At 45.0% G+C, this 14,086-nt stretch overlaps 1 protein-coding gene across 8 annotated transcripts in view; it reads left to right on the top strand.

The window, feature by feature from the left end:
• Nucleotides 1-14,086, top strand: part of UBR4 (ubiquitin protein ligase E3 component n-recognin 4) — a 130,836-nt gene that overhangs the window by 9,093 nt on the left and 107,657 nt on the right. For all 8 annotated transcript variants that reach the window (XM_043908976.1, XM_043908973.1, XM_043908972.1 and 5 more), the window contains exons 4-16: nucleotides 688-817; nucleotides 925-1,064; nucleotides 1,881-1,983; nucleotides 2,096-2,237; nucleotides 2,389-2,513; nucleotides 5,924-6,048; nucleotides 6,667-6,726; nucleotides 6,825-7,015; nucleotides 10,559-10,658; nucleotides 10,787-10,924; nucleotides 11,593-11,710; nucleotides 12,508-12,695; nucleotides 13,894-14,053. In XM_043908976.1, the coding sequence (XP_043764911.1) occupies nucleotides 688-817; nucleotides 925-1,064; nucleotides 1,881-1,983; nucleotides 2,096-2,237; nucleotides 2,389-2,513; nucleotides 5,924-6,048; nucleotides 6,667-6,726; nucleotides 6,825-7,015; nucleotides 10,559-10,658; nucleotides 10,787-10,924; nucleotides 11,593-11,710; nucleotides 12,508-12,695; nucleotides 13,894-14,053 (1,720 nt within the window). The remainder of the gene's footprint in view (nucleotides 1-687; nucleotides 818-924; nucleotides 1,065-1,880; nucleotides 1,984-2,095; nucleotides 2,238-2,388; nucleotides 2,514-5,923; nucleotides 6,049-6,666; nucleotides 6,727-6,824; nucleotides 7,016-10,558; nucleotides 10,659-10,786; nucleotides 10,925-11,592; nucleotides 11,711-12,507; nucleotides 12,696-13,893; nucleotides 14,054-14,086) is intronic.

Genomic DNA, 14,086 nt, shown 5'->3' with positions numbered 1-14,086 from the left:
GGAATGATGGAGAAGGGATGGCACAGAGCAGGGATTGGTGACTTTTTCTGTAACAGGCTACACAGGAGATAACTTGCTGACCATCCAGTCTCTGTTAAACTCTGACTTTGCAGTGTGAAGGCAGCCACAGACAGTATGTAAATGGATGCACACAGCTGTGGTCCAGTCAAATTTATTTACAAAAATAGCGGGCAAATTGGGGCTGTGGTTTATCAGCCTCTGGTATAGAGAGCTGCAGAGGTCTTTTCTAGATTACAAAGATACATGACCATGGGGGCCAGGCAAGTAACATAAAATGAGTCAAGTATGCTGGCTGAGAAGGGTGTGTGACCCAGCTATAAAGGGATCAATCACTGTTTGGCTCCAGCTGATCTTGTGAATTATTGAAAGAGGTAGGAAACCTGGATTTGTATGTTAAACCTTCCCTGTTTTAAAAAGGTAGCCATAACTTCAAATTAAAGAACAACGACATCACTGTGAGACCAGTAAGAGACCTGCAAGGAAATGTGGTCTGAGGATCATCAGCTTGTGATCTCTGCTTCCCAAGTTTGCAGTTCTTGGTTTGAACCTAAATTTGGTTTTGTGCCAGCTAGAAGTCGCTAAAGAATAGAACCTGTAAAAGGCATATTTGATATAATCCAGAGGAGGCCTCTCTAAAAGGCATATCTGAATTTGTTTTCTTTTCAGAAACACTTGATTCTCCTCATCAAGGGCCTGTGCACTGGCTGTAGCCGACTAGACAGAACTGAAATCATCACATTTACAGCAATGATGAAGTCGGCCAAGCTGCCCCAGACAGTGAAGACACTCTCAGATGGTGAGCGCTTCCACCAGACTTGGTTTCTTGGCCACTCCCCTTGCCAGCTGTTCCTCTTTGGTCTGCTAGTGACACTCCTCATCGCTCTCCTGTTTCATATTTTATAGTGGAAGATCAGAAAGAACTGGCCTCACCAGTAAGCCCAGAGCTGAAGCAGAAGGAGGTCCAGATGAATTTTTTGAACCAGCTAACGTCAGTTTTCAACCCTAGAACTGTAGCATCATCACCTGTAGGTCCACAGACTCAGGTGAGTTACTTCAGTCAAATGACCTCATCCTGTAGGATTTGTTAAGATGATAATACTAGAAAAAACAGCTAACGCATGCATTTTATATTTGTGATATAAAATGATGTACCTGCCAAAGGTAGAAAGAAAGTTGAAGAATACTAACTGAAAATAAGTAGCATTCATCCCGATTCCTTCTGTCAACAGTTATTACTGTTTTTTTTAACAGTACAGTTATTTATATCTTTGACCATGCCAGATGGCATGTGGAGTCTTAGTTCCCTGACCAGGGATCGAACCCATGCCCCTTGCATTGGAAGCATGGAATCTTAATCACTGGACCACCAGGGAAGTCTCTAGTGATTACTATTTTGATGACCATTCTTCTGACAATTTCTCAGTGCAAGTAGGCAAAGAACCCGTACTCCTACTCTGAAAGGCATCACTCTGTGCTAGTTACAGAATGTATTTAAAGCTATATACTCCACCACCACCCTGCCTCCCCCAGAAAAATAGCTTGTATTTTTCCCTATGTTAGAGAGGATTTTCCCCTCATTAACCGGGGAGTCTGACAAGTATCCTTGGAGCAGCTGTAGTTTGTATAGTTGGTTCTGTTCTGACCTTGAGGACGACAATCAACAGGTGACAGTATCTTTTTGTTTTTTAATTTATTTTTTGGTCACATTCCCCATGGCATGTTGGATCTTAGTTCCCTGAATAGGGATTGAACTTGGGGCCCTTGCCTTGGGAACATGGAATCTTAACCACTGGACCACCAGGTAAGTTCCAAGGTGCTAGTGTCTTCACAGGCCTTTCACATCCTTTGTTTCTCTTCAGGCGGAAGGAGAAAGTGATGAGCAGTCATCCACAGACCAAGCTTCTGCTATCAAAACCAAGAATGTGTTCATAGCTCAGAATGTGGCTAGTCTTCAGGAACTTGGTAAGACTCTGTTGTCAAAAAGCTGGTTTCTCTGCTTTCAAAATTTCTTTAAGTGGAAAAGAATTAAGCAGGAGAAGCCTGTTTGTAAGGTTGAGCCTTTTCATTAATTCAGGCGGCTCAGAGAAGCTCCTGCGTGTGTGTTTGAACCTGCCCTATTTCCTGCGCTACATCAACCGGTTTCAAGATGCGGTGTTGGCCAATTCCTTCTTTATCATGCCTGCGACAGTAGCAGATGCCACCGCTGTTCGTAATGGGTAAGGTGCTCCAGTTTGCATGTGCTTTACATTTTAAAACTTCTGCAAAAGAGAAAAACTGTTTAGTTTTTATGGCATGCCCGCTTTCCTTAACAGATTATAGAAGCAAGTGAGTCAGAGACACTTTTGTTAATCTTCTGTTATGTTCCAGTTTTCATTCTCTGGTGATTGACGTAACCATGGCGTTGGACACCCTTTCTCTACCTGTGCTGGAACCTCTCAATCCTTCTCGTCTGCAGGATGTGACAGTCCTCAGCCTGAGTTGTTTGTATGCAGGTGAGCAGTTACGTCTGATCATCTCCTCAGCCAAGCACAGACTTTCTGGAAACCATGAGATCCTTCTGCGTACTCTCTCCCCCTTATTTGGTCCCTTCCCCCAAGGATCATCTAGCATCTCATCTAGATGGAATGAGGTCTCAGTAGGAGTTTTGTAAATTCCCTTATTGCTCAGCTGCTGCTGTTGTGTTACGTGGATGTTTGATTTCATAGTATGTGCACATGGAAGTGTCTGCTGCGTCAGAAGACCATGCTAAGTGCTTTGGGGACGTTGCGATGAGCAGCCTGTGATCCTTGGGCTTTGGGGACGTTGCGATGAGCAGCCTGTGATCCTTGTGCTTTGGGGACGTTGCGATGAGCAGCCTGTGACCCTTGTGCTTTGGGGACGTTGCGATGAGCAGCCTGTGATCCTTGTGCTTTGGGGACGTTGCGATGAGCAGCCTGTGATCCTTGCTCTCAAGGAGCCTATACCTGAGCAGTGGAGGACAGATCGGGCCACAGAATGTGATATAAAACAGGAGACGCTAAAGGCAGTAGAGATCATAGGATGTTACAGGCATACAGAGAAGGGAGCCATGGCGCCCTGCTGTGGGAGCAGATTTGAGGAAGCCTTGTGGAACAGGTGGTATCTGTTTATATTGATAAATACAATGACTGTTTTTCTCCATGCTCCCACAAAATCCCCTCCCTTCCTGTTGATTATGCTGCCTTGGAAGTGGGGCCTGACAGCTGGTGTTTATGCTTTTTTAAGTTATTGTTATGGTGACTTTTTAACCCAAATCACTGATCCTTGGTTTTAAATACCATACTCCTGGTATGTCTTGGGAGGCCTCACAATTTCCGATGTTTACTGGGTTCTGTGAGTGAGGGTTTGAACAGTCTTGGAAACCTGACCTTGGGAGCATGAAGAAATTGCTGAGGTTAATTATCTCCCTGCATTCTTTGAATGGCTTTATTATAAACACCTCTGTGTGTATAGGCATGTAAAGATAACGGCACTTTCACTGGGGAAGGCCATAGTCACAAAGTTGTTCTGTCGATGTATCTTGCAGGACAGGTAGGATTTCAGCTCGGCTATCCCTCAGCCAGAGGCAAAAGCAGGACCAAAAGTATCCTGGTATTTGGGGAAGCATTTTGAGAGAGAGTGTGTGTGTGTGACTAGTGGGTGTTCTACAGCCGGAACGGCCTCCTCAAAGAGGGCTTCAAAATGCAGTCTCAGTCATTTGGACCACATCCTGTAGACAGTAGAGGCCATTGCAAATTTTGAAGAGTGGTATGATCTGAGCTGTACTCCAGCAAGCACACTGGAGCAGTAGTCCGCAGGATGTTTGCAGTGGGGAAACCTGGGAGGCTGAAAGATCTGCTGGGACGGATTTTCGGTCATTCGGGGAAGACACACGCAGGGCCTGAGCGAGAGCAGAGCTGTGGGAGAGAGCACTGGCTGCCTGGAGCAGGCGCGCTCTCCAAGCCCATTCCCAGTGTTCACACGCAGTTCTCGGGCTTTGATTTTTGCATTTTTAAGTTTGGGATTCCTGAAGTTCAATTTTCAGGGAGTTTCTTGAATATCCTGTGCATCTCATTGTGCTTCGTTGATAAGAATTAAGAGTCCTTAAAAATTCTTAGTTGTTAAGGGAACTCCCTGGTGATCTAGTGGTTAAGACTCCGTGCTTTCACTGCCCAGGCGCTGGTTTAGTCCCTGGTTAGGGAACTAAGATTCTCACAGGCCTTGTGGGCGTGGCCAAAAAAAAGTTCTTCATTGTTTTAAAGAGCCCCCAGATTTGGTTTGTTACTGAAATTTGATCACTTGGGATTTGAAGTAAAGAAAGGGATTTGGCCTAGATGTTTTTGAGAAATAGTGTGAGATTATTTTTTTAATCATTGTAAAATTTTTAAAAAATATTTTTAAAGTAATAGATTTCATTTTTTAAAAACTTATTTATTTACTTTTGACTGTTGGGTCTCTGTGGCTGTGCAGGCGTTTTCTCTGGTTGTTGTGAGTATGCTTCCCCTGGCGTCTCTCGTGGAGCACGGCTTCAGTAGTTGCGGCTCATGGGCTCAGTCGTTGCAGCTCCCGGGCTCTTAGAGAGCAGGCTCGGTAACCGTGGTGCGCGGGCTTAGTTGCTCTGCAGCATGTGGGATCTTCTGGGCCAGGGATTGAACCCAGGTCTCCAGCATTGGAAGGTGGATTCTTAACCACTGAGCTACCTGAGCTACCAGGGATGTCCTAGATTTCATTTTTACAGCAGCTTTAGGTTTGCAGAAAAATGCAGTGTTCCCAAACTCTGCATTTGGAACAGTACCGAGTTCTGTTCCCATACACTGTCTCACCCCGTGTACAGTTTTTTTTGTTAACATATTGCATTAATAGGTTGCATTTGTTGTAATTGATGAACCATTACTGATACATAATTAATCGAAATCTGTGATTCACTGCATTAGGGTTCCTTTTTCACATACAGTTCTGTGGTTTTTGATGTTGATAGAGAATCTTTTCACTGCCCTCCAGATCCCCGATGTTCCACTTGGTAGTCTCTCCCCTAACCCCAGCCCCTAGAAACTGCTGATCTTTTACTGTCTCCATAGTTCCCTTTTCCAGAAAGTCCTATTGTTAGAATCATCGCCTTTTCAGACTGGCTTCTTTTGCTTGCGGGTGGGGCAGGGGGTTTCAGGACCCTCCTGTTGGTACCAAAATCCGTGAATGCTCAAGTCCCTTGTGTGAAATGGTGTAGTACAGTTGGCCTTAGCATCTGCAGATGGCCCATCCACGGATTCCACCAGCTACATCTCCAGATGCAGGACCTGCAGATGTGGAGGGCTTGCTGTGTGCAGTTAAGCTTCCTCTCTGTCTTTCTGTGCCTTGGTAGCTGTTGTTTGTACTGTTGTTCACTCTCTAAGTTGTGTCCGACTCTCTGCGACCCCATGGACTGCAGCACGCCAGGCTTCCCTGTCCTTTACTGTCTCTTGGAGTTTGCTCAAACTCTTGTCCATTGAGTCAGTGATGCCATTCCTTGTATGGATACACCACAGTTTGTTTATTGATTGATTGATTATTGATTATTAGAGGACATCTTGATTGTTTCCATTTGTTGACAGTTGTGACTAAAGGTACCATGAATATTTGTGTACAGGTGTTTGTGTGGATGGAAGATTTCAGCTCATTAGGGTAAATATATCTTGGAGTGTGCTTGTTGGGTCACATGGTAACACATTTTGCTGTTGTTCAGTCTCAGCCCCGTGGACTGCAGCACGCCAGGCTTCCCTTTCCTTCACTGTCTCCCGGAATTTGCTCAGTCTCCTGTCTGTTGAGCCGATCCCTGATGGGGTCTCAGTATCAGATCCTGGAATTGCTGCGGGTGGGTTATGTTTCTGTGTTTCAGCTTCTTGGAGTGTGTGTCTCTTTTCTTTCTCAGGTGTGAGTGTGGCAACTTGCATGGCCATCCTTCATGTGGGTAGTGCCCAGCAAGTGCGGACAGGCTCCACGAGCTCCAAAGAGGAAGACTACGAGAGTGACGCTGCCACAATCGTCCAGAAATGTGTAAGCTCTGCCTCTGGGGGCGGGGAGCCCCGAGTGTTCAGTTGAGGGAGTATGGCGGCTTCCGCTTGGCTCCTCATTAGAGGGAAGGGCGTGGAGTGCTCTCCATACCCCTCCGCCTCGGTGGTCGGCCTGACACGTCGGCCTCTTGCTTGCTTACCCGGCAGTTTGGGTAGCTTGCAGGGGACACTGCAGCTTTGTGGTGGCGGTGGGCCTTGTGGGAGACAGTCGTGCAGTCAGCAAGTGTGTAGAAGGGCTCACTGTACCGGGCTTACTGTACCGTGTCAGTGTGCTTGCAGTGGAGGCAGACGTTAGGGACGAGGGTTTCTGAAGTGGTAAGTGGACTGGATGAACAAGTGTGATAGAAAGTGATCTGACGTGATCCTGCGTATTTTGCTTTAGATGGGGTGGAGGGGACGCTTTTGAGAAGGTGTTGAGAGCTGAATGAAAAGACAGAGTCAGCGTCACGTGAGGATCAAGGAAAGTATGATGATAGGCCGCCATTGGAAGTGACTTGAGGATATTGAAGTCTTCAAGCTAAATTGTTTTGGGTAGGATTTAGCATTTATAATGAACTATGTCACCTTGCTCAGATTTTTGCGTATGTTTACTTTTGGACAGCTTGAAATCTATGACATGATTGGACAAGCAATCAGCAGTTCCCGCCGGGCTGGTGGTGAGGTAAGACGTCTCTGCCTCCTGTTTTACCTGTAGTCTCTAAGATGTGTAGCCTGTAGAATCTCTGTCTGTATATTTATATTTCGTGCCTTTTTCAACAGCACTACCAGAACTTCCAATTGCTGGGTGCCTGGTGTTTGTTAAACAGCCTTTTCCTCATACTGAACCTCAGTCCTACTGCCTTGGCTGATAAGGGGAAAGAGAAAGATCCACTGGCTGCTCTCCGAGTCAGAGACATCCTTTCTCGTACCAAAGAGGGAGTGGGCTCTCCGAAGCTGGGCCCTGGGAAAGGGTATGTGTCCATTTGATGCACTCCTGTCGCGTTTCCCTGCCGCTTTCTCTTGATGGGGAGCTGGTGTAACTCCTTTCATCTCCATAGCAACAGGAAAGTTTGTCTCCATCCAGTTGATTTGAACAACGAAGATGATGATTGTAGTTCACTGTCTCTATATCATAGCTGTGTGATTTTGGGTAAATCGCTCATTCTTTCCAATCTTGTTTCCTTCTCTGTAAGAGGGAGAAAATACCTGTGTAATACACATTTTTGGACTTCTGCGAGGTTCAAATTAGGGAAGAAAGGTGCTTCTATTTTGTAAAATGGGCTCGTTTGACTTGGAATTGGTTACGCACTTGCACGTTGAACCTGTAATGTGAGGATTCTGTCTGGCCTCATGGCTTATTACTTCCTGAAACATTTGCTGCTGTTTTGATGAAGTCTGGACAGAAACCTTTGCTTGCCAGGAATGAGTTAGAGATATGATTCCTGTGTTGTTGAGGTTTTATTTTTGAAGCCCCGGCTTATTTCTGGATTTCATTTATTTTTTTCAGTCCTTTCCAGGTACCGCTAAGCTCTATCCAGGCATTGAGACACTGATCAAAACAATCTCCTTGACTTTATAGAGTCTGTTTTTTTGTTTTTTTTTAAAATAACATTGTTTATCTGAGGCTGTCTGGGTCTCCGCCGCTCTGGTGTGCAGGCTTCTTGCTGCCGTGGCTTCTCTTGTTGCCGAGCACAGGCTCAGGAGTTGTGGTGAATGGGCGTAGTTGCCCTCCGGCATGTGGGATCTTCCTGAATCAGGGGTCAATCCCGTGTCTCCTGCACTGGCAGGCAGATTCTTTACCACTGAGCCACCAGGGAAGCCCTAGAGTTTATGTTTTAACTGGAACAACAGTGAACAAATAGTCGTTTTATAACAAACAGTAGATTTATAATTATCATGTATGAGTGGTGTGAAGAAAAATACACCAGAACAAGAAGTTAGGGACTGGCAGGGCCTGTTATTTTAGTTAGCATATTCGAAAAAGGGCTCTAGAAACAAGATGTAGAGTGAAGTGACAGATGATCCTCGAAAATATTTCAGGTAGAATTGTTCAGGTCTCCAGGTGGAAGTATGATTGGCATTTTTAAGGATCAGCAAGGTCAGTGTGTCTAGAGCAGAGAAATTGAGGAGGAGAGTGGTAGAAAATCCAGTCAGAGAGGTAGCCAGGGCCAGATCACCTTGGGCCAGGTGTAAGCTGTAGGTATCAGAGGGTTTGCAAGAGCGGAGTGATAAGATCTGAATTGTTAGTGACTGAGAACCCAGCTGCCCTGCGGGGAGTAGACTGTATGTGGGTTTGTAAGGTAAGAGGGAGCGAGAACAGGTGGGAGGCTCACACCTTCCTCTGAGCAAGTGAGCTGGGGCGGGGGGTTTGGAGTCTGGTGGTGCTGGGAAAGGCGGGGAGAATGAGTCATGTTGGAAAATGATAGGATTTGCTGGTGGCTTGAATGTTGAGTGTGAAAAATATGTCAGAAGTTTCTGGCATGAACATCTGGAATTGTGTAATTTACTGAGAGAGGGCACAACAGTTTAGGAATAGATTGAGTGAGAGGAAGGGGAAGAAATGAAGAATTTCATCTGGGCCATGCTGCTTTTTGAGAGGACCGGTAGGCTCTGTGAAATGCTGAGTAGGCTTAGGTATGTGAGTCTTGAGTTCAAGGAGGAAGTCGAATTCTGGACCTTAGCAAACCATAATTCACTCCCTTGTCTGTCCCAAGCTCTGTATGAGTTCTGGAATGCTGCAGTGGACAAACAAAATAGATGTTCTGAAGAGAGAAGAAGTTGATATTTATGCAAATATATGTCAGGTTGTGTCTAGAGAGTATTATAATATGGGCATTTGGCCTGGCTAGAGAAATCAAGGCAGGCTTTCCCGAGGAAGTGTACTGAGCTGAAATCTGAAATAGGCATTGAGATAGTAGGCAGTAGACACCAGGCAAAGTAGGGAGGTAAGCATGTTCCAGAGAGAACAACGGTTTGTGATTTTTGAGTGTCTGTTGTTACACTTGGCATCGTAAAGGGAGTAGAATGCCAATAGGTGTATCTTTTGAAGTTGAAGAAACATTTAAAAGGTGGTTGTAGTTTCCTGAGATTTAAAAGGAATGTGTATACATTGTGGTAGGTAGCAAGTCACAAGGAAGCAAAAAAAATCATCAAAAATTCTGCCACCCAAATTGGCAAACGTTCTTCCAGACATTTTTCTGTGTACATATGTTAAAACAGGTATATTTAAGAAAACAGGATCACTGTTACTACATATTGTAGACATTTTCAGTGACACAATTGTAGATTCTATGTTTTTAATGACAGATGGTATTCCACTATATCAATGTACCGTAGTTAACCGATTAACTTTTTGAACACTTACTTAGGTTGTTCCAAATTTCTTGTTTTGATAAAGTGTACTTTGATAATCCTTCTAAAACAAATCTCTGTGAACTTGTTTAGTTATCCCCTTAGGGTCAATCTCTAGAAGTATAATTGTTCGGACAAAGAGTACACGTATTTAATAATGAGAAATGTTTTCCTAGGCTCTCTACCGTGCGCTCCTGGCTGTCCGTATGATGGAATTGCCCCTTGCCGGTCCTCCCTGGCAGTGGGTGTCTTTAGTCTCCCTGTGTGCCGATCTCAGAGGAGAGCGATGTTCCTGCAGTGCTCTCACGTGTATCGCGTTGAGTGCTGGTGTGATTGTGGTCATTTTCACACTGCCTGTATCATTTGCTCCAGCCTTCCTTGGTGTTTGTCCTTTCTTCTCACTGATGTATGGGAGCTCTTTGTATATTAGGTATACTCACTGTATGTCATGTGGTCATTTGGACAGAAAGAGAAAGTTCTACTCAGATTTAATGTAAACCTTTGTTTTTATTGTCTTCCTGTCCAGATATTTTGTAAAAATTGCTACTTTTTAGCCTTTCCTTCTCAAAAGAATGACTTTTTAAAAAATATTTATTTATGTGTTTATTTTTGGCTGTGCTGGATCTTCGTGGCTTGGCTGCGTGGACTTCCTCCGGCTGTGGCAGCCAGGGGCTCCTCATTGGGTGGCGTCCCTTGTTGCAGAGCACGGGCTCTCGGGCACAGGCCCACTAGTTGTGGGGCACAGGCTCAGTTGCCCCTCGGCATATGGGATCTTCCTGGACCAGGGGTCTAACCCGTGTCCCCTGCATTGGCTGGTGGATTCTTATCCACTGTACCACCAGAGCCGTCCCCAAAAGAATGACTTTTAAATGTCGGTTTTCACATGACCCAGTAGCTTTGAATTGACAGTTTAAATTGCAGTGTTTTATGGATTTGGAAGAGTTTGTTCTAGTCCAGGAGCCTGAGGATCCCTAGGTAGTCTGTAGGTAGGCTTCAGGGAGTGTGAACTTCTGAAATTATATGCAAATTCTATGTTTTTGCAATTTTTTCACCCCCTGGGGAAAGGTCAGTAGATTCCTAAAGGGCCTCAGAATGGCACAATCCATGATTGTAATTTGTTGTGAGTTATCTTAAAGTTTGTGTTTCCCTTTTGCTTTGTGTAGGCATCAGGGCTTTGGGGTACTCTCGGTAATACTGGCAAACCATGCCGTCAAGCTGTTGACGTCTCTCTTTCAAGACTTGCAAGTGGAGGCTCTGCACAAGGTGAGGGCTTGTCCTCAGAATCAGCACAGTGGCTGCTGGCTCCTCTTCCGTCTTAAGTTCGCTCGAGCCATCAGATCAGGTGCTTACTTCCTGTTGAGACCTAACTTTAACTCTCTTTTTACCTTCAGGGTTGGGAAGCAGATGGTCCCCCTGCAGTCCTGAGCATCATGGCCCAGAGTACCTCCATACAGAGGATTCAGCGGCTGATTGACTCTGTCCCACTGACGAACCTGCTGTTGACACTACTCTCAACTTCCTACAGAAAGGTGGGTGGGGTCATGCCACTGATAATCTGTAAGGTCTTCTTATATATCCTTCTTAAAACAAATGAGACAGAGTGTATGCCTTAATCTTTATAAACTCGTTTGTGGTAATGGTTTTGAAGATGAGAAAAGCTCTTACTGATTCCAGACATTTGAATTAGTTATTGATTATCAGCATTGTGATACAGGTGGGCACTTGGCAATTTGTGACAGTTGGCATATGAAGCAAAACGTAGAGGACACTGGAAACATTGCCTTTTCAGTTCTTGCCCAGGGTTCTGGTTTTGGAGTGCTTTTATAGCGGTGGTCCCCAGACTTTTTGTCACCAGGGTCCAGTTTTGTGGAAGACAGTTTTTCCACAGATCAGGGATGGTATTGAGGGTGGGGTGGGGTGGTAGTTTGGGGATGATTCAAGCGCTTTACACTTATTGTGCATTTTATTTCTAATTAGGTCACCTCCATCTCAGATCATCAGGGTTTAGATCCTGGAGGCTGGGGATGCCTGTTTTATAGGATAAAGCTATGAGAGTCCTAAAGGGAGCTATTAGGAGAACTGCTTCTTGGATATAGAAAAAAGAGACGCAGAGAAGACTGTTGATGTGGTGAAAGGGTGAAGTGGGATGGCGTCATTTTTGGGGTCGCTGATTGCAGAAGCCTCGCTGTTTTCCCAGGCCTGTGTCCTGCAGCGTCAGAGGAAGGGCTCCATGAGCAGTGATGCCAGTGCCTCTACTGACTCAAACACCTACTACGAGGACGATTTCAGCAGCACGGAGGAGGATAGCAGCCAAGGTAGACACCCTGCTGTCTCCCGGGGGTAAACTCCAGAGCGCAGCAGGACGCGTCCCAGGAACTTCCTGCTCACCGTCTGCTTTCACCTGCCCGGCTTGGGTCTTGACCGCATGTGCCCTTAAAGGTGCCCTGGTACTCAAGAATAACTGGAGCGGTTGGACTGAGTGATTGACGCCACCATCAGCAAACTCAGATTGCTTTCGTTTCTTTTCCTCCACAATCAGGATACTTCTCACTTGTTTTTGTTTCTTTCTCCACCAGCTCCGGTGGTAAACTCCCTCCTGCTTACTAGTTCCTAGTAGCAGGTTATTAGTAACTGATAATTAGACCAGGTTACTAGTAACATTCCCTCCTGCCTTGGTTTGGAGAGAGAGTAAATAAAATAAGCATATCACATTCTTTCTATTCAGGTTTATGGGAACAATGTATATAGTATTGCAAAAAGTGAGATTCTTATCTGGAGGCTTAGAATTGATAGGCAAGTAAAAGTTTGCACTTGAGAACATTTGGCTTGTTGCCAGTAAAATAAAATGAAGTGATTTCCTTCCTGGGGTTCTTTTAAATAAAATATTGGTCTTGTTGAGGTATAATTTATGCACAATAAAGCACTTCATATACATGCCATATATATGTTTGTATGAGTTTTGACGAGTTTATGCCACTATGTATCCTCCATCATAATTTAGATACCTTGTATTCTTTTTGACTCAGGCACTTTTACAAGGCAGGTGTACTGAAACAATTTAAAAAGTGTGTAACTTTTGTTAACTTTTGTTAACTTTTCTGTTTCCTGTTAGATGATGACAGTGAACCTATCTTGGGGCAGTGGTTTGAAGAGACCATCTCCCCCAGTAAAGAGAAGGTGGCTCCTCCGCCTCCTCCCCCATCCCCTCCACTGGAAAGCTCCCCTCGAGTCAAGAGCCCCAGTAAGCAGGCTCCTGGCGAGAAGGGCAACATTTTGGCCAGTCGGAAAGATCCTGAGTTGGTAAGAGTGGATTTCTGAGTGGGGAAGAAGAAATGGGGAGAAGGCGTGTGAAAAGCAGATCATTGGAATAAAACCATTTTGTATGTTGAATCGTTAATTTTCTAAAATTAATTTATTTTAATTGCAGGATAATTGCTTTACAATATTGTGATGGTTTTTGCCATTCATCGGCATGAATCGTTAATGTTTAAAGACGTTTTTACTTAGGGTTTAAGTATATTGATTATATTTCATTAAATAACTCTTGTACTCTTGATGGTGTTTCTCTGATTGAGGGTCAGTAACAGCGTTTAGAATTAGATAGAAGTGAATTGAATCCTGCTCCTACTGCACTTCCTGACTGTATGACTTCAGGCAAGAGTCTGAATTTCTCCTAGCCTGTTTTGTCTCCTGTAGTGTGGGAATGACTGTGCCCCCTCTGGGAGTGCCGTGAGGAGTTAGGGGCCCGGCCCCTACGGCCCCTACGGCCCCTGCGTCCGGCATGTCATAGCTGATTGCCGACTGTCTGTTCAGCCAGTGCTCGTGGGTGCCACACGGGGTGTCAGTCCCTCTCCCAGAGCTTTACCAGTAAGCAGGTCAGATACAGTCTTGGCTTTTATAGCTTAGTGTAGTCAGGGAAGTGGATCTAAAGCAGTTGGTTCAGCTCGCTCTGGTTAGATTCTTACTGTTCTTTCGGTCACTGCTCTGCAGCTTGTGGTGTCTCAGCTCCCTGAGCAGGGGTGGAGCCCAGGCCCTCGGCAGCAAAAGTGTGTAGTCCTCACCACTGGACCATCAGCGAATTCCCCAACTTAATTTTAATAGAGAAGTGAAGAGCCAGGCATTCCCAAGTGTATAGTGATGATACAGGCTTCAGAATTGAATATGTCAGTAGTACCTTAGAGCTGGACAAGAGTAGGACCTTAGCGGAGTGAAAGCGATCAAGTCAGTCTGTTTGCAAATCCCCCGTCTTCGGACAGCAGCACTCCGTGAGGTCTGTTGTGTTAAGTTGGTACGCCATTTTTAAAAATTGGTTCAATCACATGGGAAAGGCTGTCATAATTAAACTTAGTCATATTGTCAGTGATTTAAAATCTGAGTCTTTGAGTCATTCTGTGTATTACATGAGATCTATGGACATAGTTTACTTTGTATTTGTATTTAGGGTTTGTAGGAGGTCTGGGCTCACAAACCTGGTATGACCTTTATGTGTTCTTTTTAGTTCTTAGGCCTGGCTTCCAACATTTTGAACTTCATCACCTCTTCCATGCTGAACTCCCGGAACAATTTTATCCGAAACTATCTGAGTGTATCTCTTTCAGAGCACCATATGGCCACATTGGCCAGCATCATTAAGGAGGTGGACAAGGATGGGCTCAAGGGTCAGTAGACAGGATATGTGCCTGTCGGATATT

The sequence above is a fragment of the Cervus elaphus genome, chromosome 8 (genome assembly GCF_910594005.1).
Source record: "Cervus elaphus chromosome 8, mCerEla1.1, whole genome shotgun sequence".
NCBI lineage: Eukaryota > Metazoa > Chordata > Mammalia > Artiodactyla > Cervidae > Cervus > Cervus elaphus.
This window is presented reverse-complemented; position numbering and strand designations above follow the sequence as displayed.